At 36.7% G+C, this 21,495-nt stretch overlaps 1 protein-coding gene across 1 annotated transcript in view; it reads right to left on the bottom strand.

Annotated features, from left to right (window-relative positions):
- The window catches only part of SUGCT (succinyl-CoA:glutarate-CoA transferase), a 315,155-nt gene that overhangs the window by 191,335 nt on the left and 102,325 nt on the right, over nucleotides 1-21,495 (bottom strand). The window contains exons 10-11 of the mRNA XM_030966674.1: nucleotides 5,596-5,667; nucleotides 1,059-1,156 (exon numbers count right to left, since the gene is read on the bottom strand). Coding sequence (XP_030822534.1) covers nucleotides 1,059-1,156; nucleotides 5,596-5,667 — 170 coding nt within the window. The remainder of the gene's footprint in view (nucleotides 1-1,058; nucleotides 1,157-5,595; nucleotides 5,668-21,495) is intronic.

The raw sequence follows: 21,495 nt of genomic DNA, 5'->3' as shown, positions 1-21,495 counted from the left end.
TTGTTGTTTTTTTTTACCAGGGGCAGGACATCTGAAAATATACAGGTAAGACAGAGACAAAAGTACAAGTGCAACCAAAAGAAATTAAATAACTTTCTACACTCTTTAATGACTCATGATTCTGATTCTTAATATCCAAAAAATGTGGGATTGAGAGTGGGGAGTGTGGATGTGCTCTGAAACTGAAACTCTTTTTCTTGGTTGGAATGAAAAGGGGAGACATCTGACTTAGTGCTTCTAAACTCCCCCAGTAAAATTGCCTCAATGATAACTGTTATGCATTTGTTGACAAAGACTAATACTGGTCAACATGATAGTGTGACTTTTCTTGAATAATTAACCACCTCCTGTGCTCATCCCCAGAAGTATGAGGTGCTGCCAAAGCCACCTTTGGGAAGGTTTACACAAATCAGATTTTTCTTTCATTACATAAATTTATCATCTTCTCCATATAAGGCCTTCTCAAACAGAATGAGGAAGATAACTAAGCTATTGTAATCTCTCAAATAAAAATTTTTTTCAGTTCTCTCTTAAAAAAATGAAGTATTTAATAGGATGACTCCCAAACAGAAAACTAAACACATATCCTTTTGATTTTAAAAGGAATGGCCCAGGGAGAGTTTGTGGCACAGAGTACTACAATACAGAATCAGCAGTAAGGGAGAAAAGCAAGTGGAACTCCCCTGGATACAGAAACACTCATTGAAAACTTTAAAATCCCACAGCAAAAGCAAATGGTGCTCCAAGCATTTTTTCCAGGTGCTACATCCATTCAGGAAAGCGGAAAGCACTGGTTTCACTAAAATTCAAGTTAATGTTAAAGAGAAGTTAAAGGAGTTTCTGAAAACTTAAATCTGTGGTCTGGCTTCTTTAGTTCACACGATTGTCTGTGTGCAAAAGGCAGACTATTTACTATCAGTAAGCTTTTGCAATACCTATTATAAAAACTAGAGTATCTCAAAAGAGTAAAACAAAATTTTCACATGATGAGGGTTTGTTATGCATTACTATTTGCATTAACAGATTAAATAAAGATTCTTCCCTTTTAATTAACTTACCGAGTTGATAATATGTCAGTAAGTTCTTTTCTGTTCTGGACTCTGAGTGTATTAGTCTTGTACCTGGAATCTTTACTAACTTCAGGCAAATTCAGGATCTAAGTAAAAAAAAAGGTACGTAAAAATGTGCTTTACAAGATATATATATATAAAACAAAATAATTACTGATTTTTTTAAAACCACTTATTTCCAATAATCACTATTTATCAACCATTTAATATAAAAAATCAAAAATTAATTTTTAATTCTTTGTGTAAAAAGCTTCCTGGTTGATGTAACATAACAAGTAATGGAAAAAGAGAGAAATCAGACTGAAGATCCAAAACTTAGCTAACAGCTATTGCGAGTAGCCAGGAGAAATTCTTACCATAGAAAACCAAAAAACTAAGTTATTAACATGGGGATGGATAGATCTGTGGGATTATCCTGCACTAACTTGTATGTCACAGAAAAAGAAATATGTCTGTTCTTCATACACTAGATGGAGAAAAGATATGTCTAAGATTATTTCTTTCCACTTCAGTAATCTCTGTCAAAAAGGAAAGAAGAGAAACAAAAGAAAATTTTTTTTAAGTATTTTTCTATTGAAACACCATCAGTCTTTTTTATTATTTTTTTCCAAAATAATTAATAAAGAAAAGTTGTGGTATAGCCTCTGAGAAAGGAGAAATACATCTTTGATGTGTAACTTCCACCTGCCACATTAGACCTTTAAACAACATGTGCTTTAAAGACCATGTGTATTATACTATAAGAGGAATTAAATATGCAGAATGAGTCTTACAATTTTGTACAGGCATTCATTAGAAAAGCAGCTGTGTGGGAAATCAATATAATTTACCTATTTGTGCCACAATGACTTTCTATAGAACATAAATAAACACAATTAAATGTGATTTCTAAAAAATACACCAACTACATCAGCTACAGAGAAAGGCAGCATAGAATCTTATAAAGAAAGAGACTGTCACATATTCTTCATGTATTTTTACTCACTAACACACACTAAAGCTCCATTTTTCTTGTGATGAGTCTTATAAAAATTCTAAACATGCTACATTTTTATAGGGCCATTTCTAAGATGGCTTTAAAAATACAATGGCTCAAATCTGAAGTTCCTATAGCCCATCATTCTATCTCTGCCTGTTGTCTGATGCTTAGGAAAAGTTTAAGAACAGGGCCTGTACATACAACACTTCCTTAATATTCATCCAAACTCCAGTCCTCTTTTGACTAGGACATTTCTGAGTTGAAGGTGTTTTCTATATATTTAGCAATCATAAATGGATTTATGTTTTATTAACATGTTCAGTCGCTTCCTGAATCTATATGCTTGTGTACTACCACATGTAAGTGGGTGTCAAGTTGGTGTCAATCTCTCTGATACTTCAAACATTACATTCTGCTAATTCCTCTGACACTGCTTTAGACCAAGGCCACAATCATTTAATGACTCCTGACTTTGCTGGAGTGAATAAAGATACAGCTTCCTTTACAAGTGAATAGCTGTTGATGACATAGAACCATTAGCAAAATAGATATTCTTTCAACAGTTATTTAGAGACATTAAAAACAGATAGTCATCTTTGAGATAATTTTCACCTACAGTAACAAAACTAAGCATGGAAGCAAGATATCTGTAAGTTATGCTAGAACAATGGCGATGTTACAAAACTTTTCTGCAGATTTTTATCTGCAAGGTAAAACATAAAACATCAATCTAGCATCTTCCATCAATACTTAATTCACAGCATATTTTCTTTTTCTTCTGCATTTATATAATCCATTTTATGGAAATCACAACATATCATAAATTAGCATTACAAAATAGCTAAATTTTTCTATCTGGAAGTTTATCAATACTGTTGGTACCCCTTAAAATGATTTCCTTAATACTGCTGGTTTGGAGTTACAAATCACTGCTTTAGAAAAAAAACTGTAAGATTGTTCAAATTAAATTATAGTGAATTCTTATGTGAATTTAAAAAACCAATAAATTAATCAGAAAGCTATGGTTCCATTCGATGTGTTATATGAAAAAATGATCATATGGAGTTGCTCACTGTGCTGTTTTAATTAATGTCACTGATTTCAGCTTTAACTTAGTGTCCATCTGGTGTAAAGCTGCATGTCTATATATGTTCTTCTCAATTTTTTTTGTGACTAACAAATGCACGCTTGAGAAGTTATTCATTAATGTACCATTCATCTTTCTGCATCGTGTTGCCAATGCTATTTTCTTTATTTCACTGTAAACATTTAGAATGAAAATGGTGCTCTGTATTTGAGGCCTTGCTCGAGCTCTACATGCACACTCAGAGCTTACACTCTCTGTGTTTTGTGTCCTGCAACACTAGCAAAACTGTTTGAAATCTCCCTTGCTGTACCTAAATCTTCAGTCTTCTGAAGGGTCTCGCTCAGTATTCCTAATCAGACCAAATCGACCACAGGTCAGGATGTGCAGTTGTAACACTTGACCACAATGAAACGCATTTCAGCCAGCAGTGTTACAAAGTTTTTCTTCAATTATCTGAGTCCTCAAACAAGCTACGTTAGTTGTCCCTGATTTTGAAAATATCACAGTGAATTATTCCAGATTTTTCTTTCTGCTTGCCTGAAAAGATCGAAGCAGAATGTTCGCGATTGTTGACAGCTTGAGCCAGCTGTTACATCTCTAGACTATATGCCTTCAGGGCAACAGCTTCCATATAGCCTCCATTTTCAGCACCAACTCAGCTCAGAAAAATTCCCTAATAGCAATTCCAGTGTTTGAAACAATTTCAAACACTGTATTTACTAAAGCTCGCTAGGATGTTGAAGACCTTCCTGTAACAAAGTTCTTTTCCCTTATTGGCTTTCCCTCTTCACACTGTTTTAAGTTCCAAATCACCGTTGACTTAGCACAAAGCATATCTCTAACGAGACATGCTTATCTCTAATTCCAGCATTCCACTGACTTCTTAATCATTTTATTTTTTGGGCAATGTAACAGCCCAAATCCATACCTATAATAGCCTGATAAGGGTAAAAAGCATTCTTTATAGAAACAAATATGATAACTGGTGTATAGAAAAATCTAACAATTACTCAAAACTTGAACTACTTTTTCTGCCTTTTTAATCCCTTTGAAATGTAAGCAATCATCATTTTTCCATGCTCTGTACCTCTTTGTAGGAACTCAATTGTAGGAACACCAGAACACATTTATCAAGATAAGAGAGAAAAAACCAGCCTGCAGACCAGTGCTAATATTAGTCTCACTTAATATTTATCCTATACATTCTGGGGTAATACAAACCATTAAAATCTTGCTTCATCTTCTGGGGTTCCATTCCCTCTTTAATGATTACACAGAGAATATGTAGCAACAAGGCACACCGTAATTCTCTCAGCTGCACCCTAAAGTCACGTAAAGTGCATGGTCTAAAGATTTAGTGCCTGCTTGCTCACATCAAGAAGTCAGAACCTACTGAGACGGATCTTCAGCTCTCTCTTACTCAAGGATTGCAGGATGACAAACATTTGCTACATAATTCTTCATTTTAGATGATAAAGCATCAAAAAGACATTTACAGCTATGTCCTGGGAGACTCTGGAAATATTTCCTTTATGAGATAATGAGTCTTTGATAAAACTGAGTTGTGCCAGGTAGACACTTATTCAGTGATTAGTCTTCTTTCATATTAAGATAATGATGACTGTAGCAGTCAGATACCTTTTTGAAGAAAACCCACTGAGCAAATTTTGAAGAGCTTATGAGCCAACTCAAAGTGAAAGCAGAACCCCTCCACACAGTGAGCTGAGGATACATACCCCAAACTGTACTAAAAGAGAATCAAAACAGCACTGTCCTCTTACTTCATATTCCAGTTATTCGTGGTGAACTTCCACAGAAATGTGAAATATCTGACACGAACAAACGGAGGAAAATAATGCTCAGTTTCCTGAGTGTCATTAATTTATGTTAAATATCCAATTTCCTAGAGAAAAAACACAATGGCCAAAATAGCTAGAGCTGTAATTTTTTGAAATGTTGTCTAATGCTACATGCAAAAATTCTCTTGTCCCATCTTACATGTTACTGGGGTCTTTTATTTGCAATGTTGATACATTTCATTTAGAACAATTTTTTTAAACATTGTTCTTCAACATCATGTCTCTGCACCACTCCAAAATCAGCCCAGAGTCCTGTAACATTTCTTTTCTAAGTCCACAAGTTTCTCAGTGAGCACAGATCAGCACATGCTAGCGGCTCTAAAGGACAATGTGCATGGGTAATGATTTAAGTAGATGTAGATTCAATCAGATGTGCACAGACTTCAAAAGGAGCACAGTACCTACAAGTTTTAGAAATGGTGTGTTCTGAATTCAGAGTCAGAACAGATACAGGGTTAGAATTTATACTCACCACATATTTCCATACAGAAAATAAAAAATGAATTAAAAACCAGAGATAATAAAGAAGAATCAGCATCTTAATTTTCCTAGTGAGAATGGAAGCTATTACACATTTCTATACTCTTGCCTAACACACACCTTGCACACAGTGACAAACTGATGATCATTTCCAGCTCCCACCACGATGTAGCCATCCTTGGTCTTAAATGCCTGGAAGAACAAAGACAGGTGATAAGCTGTAACTAAACTATAAAATATTAGCACACCTTTGAAGTGAAACTCTGTAAATAATGCTCGAATGACTTCCTTAAACATTTCCATTCAGACCCAATCTCTTGTTCTATAAAAGTGGCTCAAAGTCACCCATTCACAAAGATGGATGAGGCCCTTTTTGAATTTTTTCCCTAGAGCTGAGAAGTCATCTTGGTTACTAGTTTATTTGCTAAAAATGTGTCATGAGCTACCCTTAAACTTATTGTGTCTCACAGCCACAGGACTGAGGATTGCCATGATGATGTTTACTTGCCAGGAGGTATTTATTCAGCTTCACTCAGACTGATTCAGAGCAGACGTCTGCACTGAAATGTTACAGATCCTGACCAAACACACCAAAAAATAATTGCCAAATAGTAACTAAGGATTAGGAACTCCCATGGGAATGAAACGGATAGACTGCATCTTTACAGCTCTTCAGCTGGAGATAAGGATATCTCCTTAGTCAGTAATATCAAGATAGGTCTCATGGAGGAAATGGGATTTCTTGTCCAACTTTAAAGATGTAATTTTTACTTTTGACTTCATTACAGTGGCCTTAGTGGCACATTTCATGGTAAACACAACATTGAACTGGATAGAACAGAACAGCTTTCATTTCAGTCTAAACCCTCTCGCTTAGATTTCCCCTGGAAAAAGAAAATCTGTAATTGGCAACACCCTCAATTTTTTCCATTGTGTTAGGGCATCTTCTAAAACTGGATAATGCAATTCCTCTTTTCTCCACACCTCTCTCTTATACAAAGGTGTATAACTGCAGTTTCAGTCATACATAGTACCAGCCCAATTTTTGAAAACATTTAGGAAGAATTCTTTCACCATTAATTTGACTTCAACGTAAGAGGCCAGCATAGGCTGGTGCACTAATTATGGCAAGAACTTGCAATCCTTTCTTGCAGAGAGCAAGACTCATCTTCCATTCCTACAAATCTTTCTTCTCCTTATTTTTTTGTTGTCTTTTTTAATGAGCTATCATGTCCTCATTTAAAGGTGTGAATTTTCACAATAAATTTTGGTAAAATAACACACAAATGTAAGTCCTGGAATGGAAACACTTTAAAATTCTTCTCATGCCACTGTGGCTTATTCCTCTTCAAAGAGAGCAATATGCTATCTCAACTTGCAATCTTTCATATAGATACAAACATGTTCACTAAGACTCTTTTACCATCTGGTATAGTCAAAGTTTTAAAATTGCATGTGGACAATCATGTCCTCTGAAATGCAGGTAACCATGCATCAGGTTAAAATATCACCTGTTTGCTCTTTCTATGTTTCATTTCATGGTAAAGAGTATTGTCCAGTCATAAGGTTTAACAATTTATTTTTCACACATTTAATTAAGTAGTTCAGTCTAAGATAGAAAGCAAAGATAAAATTCAGCAAACAATTAGTCCCAAGCACGCAAGAAAGTACCACTGACTTGGCCCCAGTACAGTAAAAGCTTAGTAAAATACATCATATAAAGGTACTACATACTCATGCTGAGAAGAGCAGTAAGCAAAGAAAAAAGACTGGAGAAAAGAATATAAAAAAATATTTGTATGTAAACATATATACATTTCTTAGCTAAATCTGTTCATAAAAATCTCACTCTAAAAAAATAATGGCAGACCCTGGTAAAAGAATATGTAAGACTCTCCCTCCCAGTAAATGGGAGGCCTTTAGTGGGAATAATTATGAATTAAAACTGTCTGAATAAACTTACTACCTTTAGTTACAGGCAAAATCTGTTTTCTGAACACCCTGTCCAAATCATGATTTTTCTTTGCTGATGTTCAGAGTTCTAAAACCAGCCTCATGCAATTGAGAGTCATTATGAGTCAAACACTGTATGTATCAGTGTGCATCTATAACACAGAATAATTTTTATTGGTGCAACCATCTACTACTTCCTGTAAACACAAATCAGAATTCTTTTGTACATTCTTTTAAACTTCCAGTCTGGATGCCTGCTACAGCTTACAAAGTATATGTCATATGTACAGATCCTCCTCCTCAGTACTCCAAAAAGAACTTCTATTGGTGCTGTGGGCAAATCTTAGAGAGTTTATTATTTATCAGCAACTTCTGCTGAGACACAGGTCTCTGTAAGAAGGCTGCAATCACACAATAGCTGCTGCAAACCACTGTGAAGCATGCATCTGTACCCACTGGCTGCCCATGCAGCAGCGGAAGTCACTCTGAATTTAAGGGCCTGGTTATTAGTATGTGTGCTTCAGTTGCTTTGTGGAATGTGTGGGAAAACTGATTATTCTTAATTGCACTGTATGTCTAAAAAGCTAAAATAACAATCATGTCATCCTTACACAAAAAAAAAATGGTATCATAATAAATGCAGCAGTGTCTTTTTCCATGAAGCTTAACTCAAATGTCTTCAGCTGCTATTTTAAGCTTCCCATTACAAAACAGCTGATTATTTGCCAGTCATTGCTGCTGATAAAGCAGAAACTTCCAAATGTTACTAACATAATGTTGATGCCAACATTTAAGGGTGACAATGGTTTTATTCATCACCCATGAATGTACACACACTACAGGTTACCACAGGTTACCATCTGGTCACAGAAAGCTTCACAATCTTATTATATAAAGGAGAGTAAGGGCAAAGTGCAGACAGATTTTAATGAGATTTTGTTTTGATAAACTGCTGTCCATCACATCGAATCATTTCACATTAGTGCAATAAAAGGCACTACACACACAAGGCAAAAGTCCTTTTCCCCTTCCCTTTTCTTCTGAAGAATGAGGCCTTCTGGTAAGACTCTTCAGAGTACAATCATGAGTTAACCTGCTACTCCCATGAAGTATCTTGAGCAATAGCACATCAATTGGTGAAGACAAGAAACAAATACTAAGCAAAAAATTATTAGAAATCTTATTCATGGAAAAGGCAGAGAAAGATTGGGAGTATTCAAAGGTGTAGCTTTTTCAGTGTAGTGCAAAAACTTGAGGGTTTCCAAGAAAATAGCCTGTAAATTCCCATTGAATGATATCTAGTACATGACATAACACATGCATGTTCCAAGGCAGATCTCAAGGTCCAGTGTATATGCATCAACACCTCACATAGTCAAATGGATGTTCCAGGACCTTATTAAGACTCAGCTCTTTTCCAACTTTGATCCTAGGACACAGTATATGCTTGAGATACTTCATGTATTAAAATACTTTAATTTCCCTAAACATGTGGCATATAAAATCTATCCACCTTCAGGAATGTTTTATGTGGTCTACAAGTATTCTCCAAATCCAAATATGTTACATAGACTACACAATAAAGATGCAGGCCAAACTTAACCTAAGTTATCAGCAGAGCAAGCAAAGATTTGCTGAGATAATGAGGCCAAGAGAGCCTTTCTTTCCACTGCTCCAAGTCAATAGCCTTTCAAAATTTGCCAGCTTTGAAGGCATTAATGAAAGACCATTAATCTTTGTATTTATTTCCTGCTTTATGAATTTTAAGTCTATATGTCCTATGGCAATCATCAATCATACACAAACATCTTTGCATGTGTTTCGATTTGCATGTTGATTCCACAAAAAAAAAAACAACCAAAAAACAAAACAAACAAAAAAAAAACCAAAACAAAACAAAACAAAACAAAAAACCAAACCAAACAAACAAAAAAACCACTTCAAAATATAAGGGACCAGTCAAAAAATATGGCAATTCCAATAAATTTATCAGAAGTCCAAGTCAGTTTTTAAGTCCAAAACACGGTAATCAAAACAACTAGAACATTTGCAGTTGTGTATAGCAATGGTCCCCTTCATCAGGTATTTATAGACATTCATAAGATCTCCTTGAGCCTCTTCTCTGACCTTTTAGGCTACACAGTCCTAGATCTCTCCTCATACGAAAGATGCTTCAAGCCCTTAATTATTTTCTTGGCCCTTCACTGGACCTGATTCAGTATGATCATGTCCTTGTCCCAAAAACCCCAGAATTAGACCCTGTTGTGGGCCCACAACTGGATTGAGTGGTTATTCAGCCTCAGTGGTGCTGAGCAGACAGAAGGATCAGCTCTTTTGACATGTTGACAATCTTCCTACTCATGCAGATGAGAATGATCTCTTTGTCACAGGGACACATTGCTGGCTCATGTTCCATTTTTTGTTCACCAAGATCTCCAGGTCTTTTTGTGCAAAGCTGCTTTCCAGCAGGTCAGTCTCAGTCTGTACTGATGCATGGGTTATTTCCTATCATGTGCAGGACATCACGTTTCCCTTTGTTGAATTCCATTAGGTTCTTGATGGCCTGACTCTCCAGCCTGTCACAGCCCCTCTGAATGGCAGCACAATATATCTTGGTAGATCATGTATCAACGACTCTTCTCCATTTTGCACATTCCACAGATTTTGGAGGCCAAACAATACTTGGAGAGACCAACAGAACAAAGTATTGGGTTTTTCAAATTGTAGAATTATTCCATATTTAGGAGAGGTTAAAAGGAGATGTTAATTATCTGAAAAAGTGCTTATATTCATTACCATTTACCATATTGGCCTGTTTACTGATAATGGCTGTCAATGGTTGAAATATTTGAAAGTTTTCAGACCTCCCCTTGGCAGAACATTTGTACTACATCAGATATGGTAAAAATTACACATAACTCATATTTATGAGTTTTCTTATCACATATTCCAGTGTGAATAACAATTAGGATCTGTAGAGATACTTAAAATCCCTTTTTATTGAGAATACCTGATGTTAGATAACCTTGGATTTGAAGTATCTTTCAAGACAGTGCTGCATTTTGAATCATAAATTTGAATAGTAGCATCCCTAAATGCATCCAACTATGAATCATGAGGGGAACAGTTGAAGGTTATGGGATAGTCAGTATGTATTGGCAACTTCTGGAAAAGGACTTAAAGGGACTTAAATTTTTGCATGCATTCCAACTGCTCTGGGTCTTATAGAGCAAGAGGCTTCAACTGGCATCATCAAACAGCTTGCTTAAGATTTTGGGATGATGGCATCCTTGAATAAAGGCTAGATACAGTATTTCTGTAAGTTAAGTGTTTGTCAGCACAACAGGCAGCTCTCTCTGATGGCATTACAGCAGAACACTCCTCTGAGATCCCTCCCAAGGCTGACATAGAGCAAGCAGCTTCATGTGGAGCCTGAATGAAACTTTGGGACCAGCTGGGATCAATGCAGAACAAACACACTTTCTTGTAAAGTCTTAAACATAACACCGGGAAAAGCCAAGCCAGTATTTTCAAACAAAGCTTTGAAACATATCATTAATATTTTCTTAAGAGATTGCTTTTTAAGTGTCACTCCTTCCTCTCCCCTCCATTTTCTCATTTACAGAACCATTGAGACACTAGGCGACCATACATAGGTCTTTGTTTACAAGCTTGAAGTTCTTCCCTGGCATTCATGGGTGTGGTCAAACAGAAGAGCTGGTCACTTGCAGGCTTGGAACCACAGTTTTATTACATAATTGGTTGTCAATTAGACTTTGAAGTTTTCCAGTGCAATATTCAATTCAATGTAAAGGTCATTTAAGGACAAGCATTATTTAGTCTTAATGCAGATTAAAGGTTACAATTAAGAAGGTGATGTATTCAGGGTTTGACTGATCTGTACAGGCTCCCTTGTCCTTCCAACCAAATGTATCTATGGTATATGTTGATTTTTCTCTCTCCAAACCAACTACAGTGTAGGAGATTCTCAGTTTTGCTTCAGATCCAGAATCATTACATTCCTTACAGATGGAATAAACTTTGCACATAATTTCTCTATCTTTACATATTAGTTTGAATAAAACATCAGCTGTACCACAGAACCATGGAGGAGTCACATTCTTTTTTCTTTCAAGGGAACGGCACAATCCTTTCATAACAACTTAATATTTAATTACTGTAACAAATGGGAACAAGACCAAGAAGTGTGGTCAGTGGTAGTTCTGAGCAATACATATAAACCATAAAGACCACACACTTTGAAACTATTTGCCTACTTTGCACTCTCTTCCAGTGAAAGCAAACAGTAAAAATAAAAAAATGTAAATTTCATGGACTGGATTAATGAATGCTGAATGTTCTCACCGAGCAAACTGAAGAAGGACATTCCACACAAAGATTTCACTTTTCCTCTCTGATCTTTTCAACCTACACTACTTATGTCTCATTTCCCTACCATGTTGCAGGACATGCTGCCTTGCAACTTTACAGCTGTCAGTCTACCAGACAGATTAGCATTAACAATATCTGAAAAAATTCTCTTGCCAAAAAAAAAAGAAGTTTGACTGGATGCCATGAGCTCCTAGGAAAGGTGTTTATGGCAAGAGTGGGAATGATTACTTTGGTCCCTGAGATGAGGCAGAACACCAGCACTGATGTAAGGAAGGCACACCACAGACTACCAGCCAGGCATACAATTCACTTCTGCAGAACCTACTACTCATTAGACAATTTTCCTGATCAGCTTTCAAGTTCCATATATGCATGAATCCAGAAAAAAGCAATGTTGTCTAACTGATCCACAAGAAAAGATTATTAACCACTAAAAGTGCTCTGATTGCACCTTCCTGAAAGGGACAACAAAGTTTACACGAAATCACAGCATCAAACATATCTGCATTTGGCAATATAGTGTATTACTCTCAACACTCCTTCAGGAAACAGAAGAGCTTAGAACTGCTTTCCAGACCATGTCATTTTTTTATCCAGTTTTTGCCTAATATGAGAACTATAAACTGCTGGAAACAGACTGAATCCAAGGCTTCTCCAATCCCAGCTCACTGTCCTAAGAAACAGGCTGGAGACAGGATCTCTCTTCCCCCTCACTTACTCTTCATCTGGCCATATGATATTTGCACTGTTCATTTCCCAACTGACTAGATGCAACACATAGGTCAGTAATCTAAAAGTACCACTTGGACAAACTATTAATCAAATAGACTTTTACAGCTGTTACCTCATATTCAATAGTAATAGAATGTTAACGGTGCATTTCATACCCTCATACTTTCAGACTTTTCTCCAGAATATCTCAAAGAACATATGCTACCAAGGAAATGAAACCATTTACTTAATTTTCTAATGCAATATACATTTAGCCTCATCACCCAAAAAGACATTTAAAAACTCCTGTAAGAACAGTGAACAGCTTTAAATTGGGAAACTTGTCACTTTCCCAAATTTCTAAAATTTTAAATTCTGAAACTATACCTCAATTAAAAATAAATTATCTGGTACTATAAACTGGCATTTAAACTGTTTCTTGCTGTTGAAAAATATCAGGCACAGAATCACATTCTCCATTGCCACATTAGTTTTCCATTAGTTTTTCAACAATGAAATTACACACACACAGACGCACACACAAAATAAATAAACTTTAATCACAGTATCACACTGGAGCCAGTGTAATTAACGTTGTGTCAGCATTTCCATTTAAGCCACTATTTTCAAGAGGTTTATAGCACAGCCATAAAAATTCAGTTAGGTTGAAATTAAGCAAACAAGGTCTTATACAGCAAGCAACATTTAAGTATATATACAGACAGCAGCCAGTTACTACTTATATGGGAATTAAAATAGATGCTTACTGATTTTAAAGGGCACTGCAGAGCCAGTTTTTAAACAATATTTTTCTCAACATTTATAATGTCTCAAAAGCCTGAACCCAAGCTATGTTTCCTTATTCTTTTTTCTTTCTCACACAATAGTTCACACAATTTCTTCCAATTTTGGGATTGTAAGCATTGTATTTTTGTTTCACTTTAAAAGTAAAAGAATGCAATGAAAACATTTCTTTTGAAAAACAACATACATGACCACAGTTTGATCCTGATACAGGCCTCCAGGCATAAGTGATGCAGAAATGACAAATATTTCTTACATCTTCCAATAATCATAAGCTATCATAAGTCTGGAAGATCTGGGTACTCAAATATGAAGCTTTAAAAATGCTATTTTGAATGTAATTCTAAATGAGGTCTTATTTCTGTTTTTAGTAGAACTCATCAGAGTGGGATTTGTGTCACTATTTCTGTCCCTTTTCCCTCTCTACTCTTTGAAATTAAGTGTTGTAGTGGTACAGTTTCCAAAGGTGAGTTTTATAATACTAACCACCCATTTGACTCATACTGAGTCAGGGACCATACTGAGTCCTGCAATCTGTCTGGGATTTCAAGCTGCAGATGACCCAGTGCAGGTAAACTAGAACTCAGACTGGGCTGGCAGTGCTATGAGCTTAAAGGTTTCAATAATTTAGTGTACTGCTACAAAGAAGACTCTTCAAAAGACTGAGTGAAATAATTTGTTTCTCAACAACCAGTCAACAGAGAGGAGCAAGGAATCAAATTAGCAATGATGCTGGTGAAAATCAGAAAAAACACCAATGGTGACACAATTACAGGGGTGTAAAATTGGCCAGGTTTCACAATTTAGCACTTCCATAACTTAAAATAAAAGCAGCCCTGTTTGTAAACTGCCATTTTGCTGCAGAGAGCAAAACTCCATTCTACTACTGTGCTTTTGCCCTATTTTATTCATCTTTCTCAATAAATATATCTGTCAAATATTATGTGATTCTATCTACTCCTGAGTAAACAAAGTACAGTGAACTAAGGATGGATTTCAAATATTTCAACCTTAAGTCTCCAGTATCCTTGATTTGTGGTTTCAAGTCAGACTCATTAAGTTTTATTGCATGCAGTCTGTTTTAGTTTAAAACACTAATTTATCTCTAATCAACGATTTAAATATTGACCTACCCAGACATCTAGGATGCACATTATTTAAAGTTATGAATGTATGCAAAAAATTCATTGCCAGGCCATAAGAATAGTGCTGGTGAGATCTATTAAAAAAAAAATAGAAAAATAACATTTGATGAGTGGAATGCTTAATTTTGTCTAAAAAATGTCAGAACCACACTTCCTCTTAATTTTCCTGTAAAGTTCTATTAGGTTTCCTTAAAACTATAAAATTTAGACTTCTGTTTTCTCCAGTATTTTTGTAATCATGTCCTTTAGTCTGAAAAATATTGAAATTTGATATCATATTACTGGAATTAAAATTCTATCTTCCCAAAATTTAGCATTATTTAAATTTTGAAATTTTGAAAATCACTACAATTAGAAACCAGAATATTATGCCTTTTTTCAACTTACTATTTTCCCGGCCAATATTTAACCAATTTTCATTCTGTTACCTAATTTGTCAAATTATCTGCTGACAAAGAGCTGCAGAAATCTGTGTAGTGGCAACTACTATACTATTTTTTATCACAGACCTTCAGGTCTACAGCTTGAAAAGGACTTTTCCAAAACAAACATAATTATCCTTTACAAAAGCACATGTTCTGGAGAATCAACACACTGTAAGTGTGCTTCTATTATCACACCCTAAAATCTACATCCACCTTTATACAAAATCTCCTTGCAGCCCCTGTAGCCCCAAAATCTGATGGACATAGGTATGCCAGTAAAACTGTGTGAAAAGACAATAGGAGGAGACAAAAGGAGAAGTCAAAAATTCCAATTTTTAAAATTGATCCCATATTTTTCCCCTTCAGATTTGAAAGGAAAAAACCTTTAGGTTTTCACTCACAAGTACTTATGTTTTTCTTTAACAAACTCTTTATTCTTATGAATTGTTACATTTATTTTGAAGTTTCATCTTGCCTTATGCTGCCAAAATATTTTTTGTTGTTGTTGGTCTGGATGGCTGAGGGGCAGCCTGTTTCTCATATGTGACAGTATGAACACCCAAAGGAAAATCCTGATTTAATAATGAGAGATTCATAGGAGTCTGAGCTTACTTAGGGCAGGATTCTGACTCTGAAGACCACCCAGTACCAGAGAGTTTCAATTTCTTGGCATGACCAGCAAATTTACTTTTACTGTCAATCTAAAACCTGACTTTTCATTTTCCTGAAGAAAAGCCCAATTGTAAACCAAAGTGGTGAATTCAAAGGTTAAGGACTATATATATCTCTGCCAAAACACTGTTACATCAAGAAAAGCACAAAACTACTGCATTTTTTACCATAGATAATTGCCACAAACTGTTCAAGTTATGAAAGTGATACATTTTATACAGCCAATTTTGCACCCCTGTTACTTACTATGTCCACATTGATGTTTCTGGTGCTTTTCATCAGCATCAGTCCTAATTTGATTCCTTGCTCTTCTCTGTTGACTGGCTGTCAGGAAACTCAAAATTCTAATTCCATTTAGGTTTTTGAAGGGCCTTCTTTATAGCAGGAGTGAACACACTGCATCACTGCACCTCAATCAACTGACAAGTGAGCATCAACACACACTGCTTCTGCTGCAGTCTCTAGCAAAAAACACCATTGTTTCACACATTTTCATAAAAGATATTTTAGAGAAAGTAACCCAAAGCAAACATACATAGCATAAAGTTAAATTAGTTTAATTAATTCATCACATGTAGCCAAATAAGTTTAACACTATCTGGCTACTGCAATCCAAACACCACAGCACAGTCACGTTAAAGTCTACGTGCAAACAGCAAAGATCTCCTGTAAGAGAGAACATCTCTTAAAGAGCGAATGAGTCTTGCCACAGAAATGTTCCTAGCTGCCAAGGGCCCCAGTCTGGTGACAGTGAAGGGATGGTGCCAGCAAGTCTGGAGGAGCAGCCTGGCACCTGACCTTCCTCATGCTTTCTCCTCCCTCTGTTGCATGGGCGAAGTCAAAGGGCTGGTCTCCTAATGATCCAGATGGCCTTCTGGTGACACTGGGCTTGGCATCAAATGGGCAGCAGCAAGCCCAGCACACAGACCTGCCATTGTACTGGGAAGGACTAAAATGGGCTGCTGGCAGAAGCTTGGCCTGCTCTTACACCCCTGATGACAGCCTGAAATGCTGCCCGCCCACTGTTGCCTGGAGTTGGCTATGAAATGACCTTTCACAGAAAAAGGGTTCTTGTCCCTAGATTATATGGAGCTGATATCTGATTGCCTCACCTGGGGAGGGGGAAGAAGGAGCAAATAAGGAGAAGAGGTGCACAGATTAATAAAGGCACTCACTCTTCCTCCCCACAGCGGGCTGATGAAAGCCTATGGATGTTTTAGACCCTCCTTTTAACAGTATTAAAAAAGAATACATAGAGTAACAGAATATACTAATTAGTACAGAGACAGTTTCAGTAGTAGTGGGATTCTGGTATATTTAATTTTCTTCCAATATACATTTCCTTTCACAGTTACAAAGCTTGGGCATCTTATTAGACATTGACAAAGCTGTGCTTACGAGTGGGAAGGATGGCTGCTAGAGAAAATTATGCAGGGAGGCATACCAATTTTCACATCAAGTTATGTACTGAAGCATAAGATTTTGGACACAAAGAATGTATTTCTCCAGCTACTTGATCTGTCTTTTTCTTTTCAAAATCTGCAAAAGTTAAAATACACCGAGTAAGCAAACAAAGCAACCTTAAGCTGCCATAAAGAATGCAAAATCAACTAAAATGAGTGAGGCATATGGTTGTGCACTGGACTTCAGCTTCCAGATGACAATGAAGATCCTATTGTATTCCTTTCATATACAAAGAAAAATCTGGGTTTCCAATGTATAAAACATGAAGGCAGCCTTCCCTCAAAGAAGTTTAAAACCCACTAAAAATCTTTTTGGACTAAAAACCTGAAGAATCAGAATAAACAGGAAGTCTGTGGCGGCATATGATTGCCTACCCTGGGAGTTCAGGCATTTCAAGGTTTAGGCTTGAAAATTTCTGTTCATTTATAAGAAACTCTGCAGGAGTATCAAGGCCAACTCAGAATAAGGATAACTTCCACTTCTAGTGGAAGGTGTTCCTGCCCATGGCAGGGAGGTTGGAACTTAAAGATCTTTAAGGTTCCTTCCAACTCAAGCCATTCTATGATTCTATGATAACTGACCTCACATCTGTCCTGGTTTTCACCAGATTGCAGAATGTGAACTGAATGTGAACCCTAAGAATCTTCCTGAGCTTCCTGAGTTGCTACAAGTACTTGTAAAATGGGATCCAGAACAAATACACTGCTGATAGCACCCAGGCTGGGATCTAGGGTTATTTCAATAATACCTATGCACAGGAGCACACCTCCCTCTGAACAGCAGTGCTCATCTCCCACTTGGATATTTTGAAAACCTCCTGCTGCCAGCCTGCTGTTGACATCAAGAATCATGAAATTAGACATAAATGAGAAGGGAATGAAGATTTCCACAGATCATTATTACATTTACACTGTTCAAATGCCACCTATAACAAGTGGTTTGCAGCTTCAGAGACAGCTTCAGAGGGCACTGTTAGGTTTTCCCTTTCTCTTCTCATGTCAGCAGAATGTAAACTTACATATCACAAAGAAGTTATGTCACAAATGTGTGTTAAAACAAGGATCACATGGAAAGCACAGGCATGTCAGGAGAAGGAAAGCAAAAGCATTATTATAATGTATTTGGGATCATATTTGCCCCCAGCCAGACTACAAAAGAAGTACTGAACAGTTAAAGCGAGAGGACTGGAACATTCTTCTGGACAACATTCCAACCAAAACAGCTCTTCACATAAGAAAGGGAAGGAAGGACCTGGGAATTCTGTGATGGGAATTCTGCAAACCCCAACAAGTTGTCAGTCATTCTACTAACTGCTCTGGAGATTGTGCTTTCCACACAATTGTCCACAGCTGGATGTCCAAGACAGAGGTTTGGCAAGGAAGGATTTTGTGAATACAGACCAGCATCAATTTGAATAATGACAGACACAGGAGTTCCTAAACTTTGTTACGTACACAGAAATAAGCAAACATCTGATTCAAAAATTATGAACTTATTCTAAAACTGACAGCTAATTTAAGAGTTAGGTCTGGATATTGACCTTTTGGGGGAGAAGTTGACTACAAGTGCCTTTGTTGTCTAGAGTAGCATAGGGTTGTCGAGAACCCAACAGAAGCACAAGAAAAAGTGCCATAATTTCAGAGATGAATGTGGCTCAAAACACAAACCTGGATAAAAAAGTTATGATAATGTTTAGGAGATCAGTTTGTTTTCCTGGCCCAGCTGGCATTCAGATGGAAATAAAATACAAGCTCTAGAACTGCTTATTTCTTAGTATGGACAGGGTCATAAACAGCCTCTAGCCAGATTACGGGCACAAACCTACTCCTAATGAAATCCATCCCTGCTCCCCCTCAGATATGTCAGAAAGCTAGTATGGTTTTAAAGTGAGCTGACATTTAGGAACTTTACTGTCAATTAAATTGGCTGACCATGCCATTTTGCCTCAGTTGGCCAAGTCATACCACAGCATGTAACTATATACTGCTAAGAACACAAAAAAATTTCTGCTGACAGGTGTTCTCACATTTTGCTTTTTTTTTTCTTTTGAGGCAGAGTGGCTGAGAATTGCTAGTTTATTAAACAACTAAACTTAGTGACTCCATATGTGAGGCAGAAATAAAATAAGTTGGTAGTAAATTTAAAATAATAGAAAATATGGGATCTCCAGTTTATCTCTCCATCACACATTCTTTCCCCATACCCCCATTCAGAGGCCTTTTATCTGGATAACCTCAACTTGACTAATAGGCAAGTATTATCCTTTCTAGATGAAGGTTGGGCAAAATTGTGGCTTCAACAGAACTCTCACACTTCCTCTTAAAAACAGATGTAATTTCAGAGAAATCAACATTCTTCCCCCCTCTGGCTTTGAAGAAGTCACTGAAATATATAATTACACATTGTGGGCATCAGCAAATAACTAGCCAAAACCAAGTAACAGTAAAGAAGCAGTAAAGCATCACAGCAAATATAGGTATTGAAGGTATTCCCTTCATCTTTATGTCCTTCTTATGCACAGGCACACAAAACTCTTTACAAAGGTCTAAGAGCATGTCCTCCATGCTGGAGAAAAAGCCATGCCAGATCTGCAAGAAGATGCATAAGGATTCGGCAGCTACTCATCATATGGGGAATCAACTGTCTCCATATCTACACAAGAGACCTGGAAAAACCTGCTGCTGCCTTCTAAAGGCAATGAGCTACTCTTGAAATGATTTTCACTACATGTCATGCCCTGAATTATCTGCTCTTCCTAAAATGAGTGTTGCATTCATGTTAACAGATGGAAAACATCATCATCTAAACTTGTACCCATGCCTTGCTACTGGCTTTTACAAAATTCATGAACATGGTTTAATTAGTTAAGTTAAAAACATTTTTGTATAGTGGCCTGTAGATGAAAAGTTTTCCCACATTACACTACAGAAAAACTCATGCAATGACATCTCTTAGGGCACCTCTTACCTGTAAAGCTTTATGCACTAGTGCTAATGTAGACACAGCACTCTGGACTGACATGCATGTGGATTTACAATTAGGTGCTTCATGGTAAAAGCATCTTACAGTAACCATGCCAAAAAAATACAAAACCAAACCACCACCATCTGCCCCCCCACCAAAAAAAAAATCAACACAGAGAGCTGCTGAGAAAGAGATTCCACAACATACAGGTCTGCCACAATAGAGAAAATAATATTCTAAAATAATACTCTATTATAAGTGAAAGAGATTTCATCAGAAAATCAGAAGGAAACTCCAGGCCCTGGAACTCAGAAAGATTCTCATAGGCAGAGCATCATACATATATGTCAGAGACTATTTGAAGAATCCAAGGATGGGCATTGAGATGGAAAAGGGGGAAGTTTTCCTTCAATAAGAGACAATCCCAATCAATGCATCATTAAAGAGATTACAGAACTACAAGAGAGAAGAGATTACTAAATCCCAGACATGAAAATCCAACATTCAGCAATTCTCTGAGGCAACATTTTGATGGTTGAACTGCACTGTGGGTCTACCATGGTGCTATCATTCCACACAGCTATTATCCATGTTGATCAGTGTATAATTCATAGTCACCAAGCAGTTTTCTTTGCCCCTGTGTCTCCATACTTTTCTTTTTCATGTGTACATCTTTTTAGTGATATCCACAGTTATACTGATGAACAAAAGATTTATCACAAAACAATTCATGTCTCTCATCTCATGGGCTGTAACTTTTCAGACTGTGGGTCAGGGCCCTTTCCATTTCAGTGAAACACCCAAGAGACAAGTTTATCTGCAATGAGAATTTCCCATAACTTTAGTAATTTCTACTCAAGAGAAGATGTAAACTACCATTCAAAACTAAATAGAGCTCCAGCTCTAGCAAGGAAGCTACAGTATTTTAGGATTTGTCTCTTCAACTCCCAGTTTTACTCCAGTGAATCCTTCCAAACCTGAAACAAGTCAGAAAGGGTGCAATTCATTTAAATACAGTTGTGGCTTCTTGGCACAGTGACAGAATTAAATGACTCTGAGAAAACCACAGGGATTACTCTCTCAAGTCAGCCTCACCTTGTCAGACACTAGCTTTTATTCTTTAACTGTTTGGCAGGTCACTTCTGGCTTTTGAAGTGCTGAAGGCCTTTCCCTGTCTTGACAGGAAATCGCTAATCCTTCCTTTTGGAATCCTTGAAGCAATGTCCTTGGCTAAAATGTCAATATAAGATTCTATGTCATTGCCTATTCTCCTCTCCATTTTGCATCCACAGTCTGGCATCCTTTAAAGCAGTTTCTGCTACCCTCATTACAATTTCCAAGAACTAGGGGGAGTAGAACTTTTAAAGTAGAACTAAAGTAGAAGTTCTATTAATTGCAGATGCTTTAAAAACTCTGTACTACTTTCATTATTCTGTGCTAACAGTACTATTAACTACTTCCTTCATCAGTTAAGTGTTTGGTTTGGGTTT

The sequence above is a fragment of the Camarhynchus parvulus genome, chromosome 2 (genome assembly GCF_901933205.1).
Source record: "Camarhynchus parvulus chromosome 2, STF_HiC, whole genome shotgun sequence".
Taxonomy (NCBI): Eukaryota; Metazoa; Chordata; class Aves; order Passeriformes; family Thraupidae; genus Camarhynchus; species Camarhynchus parvulus.
This window is presented reverse-complemented; position numbering and strand designations above follow the sequence as displayed.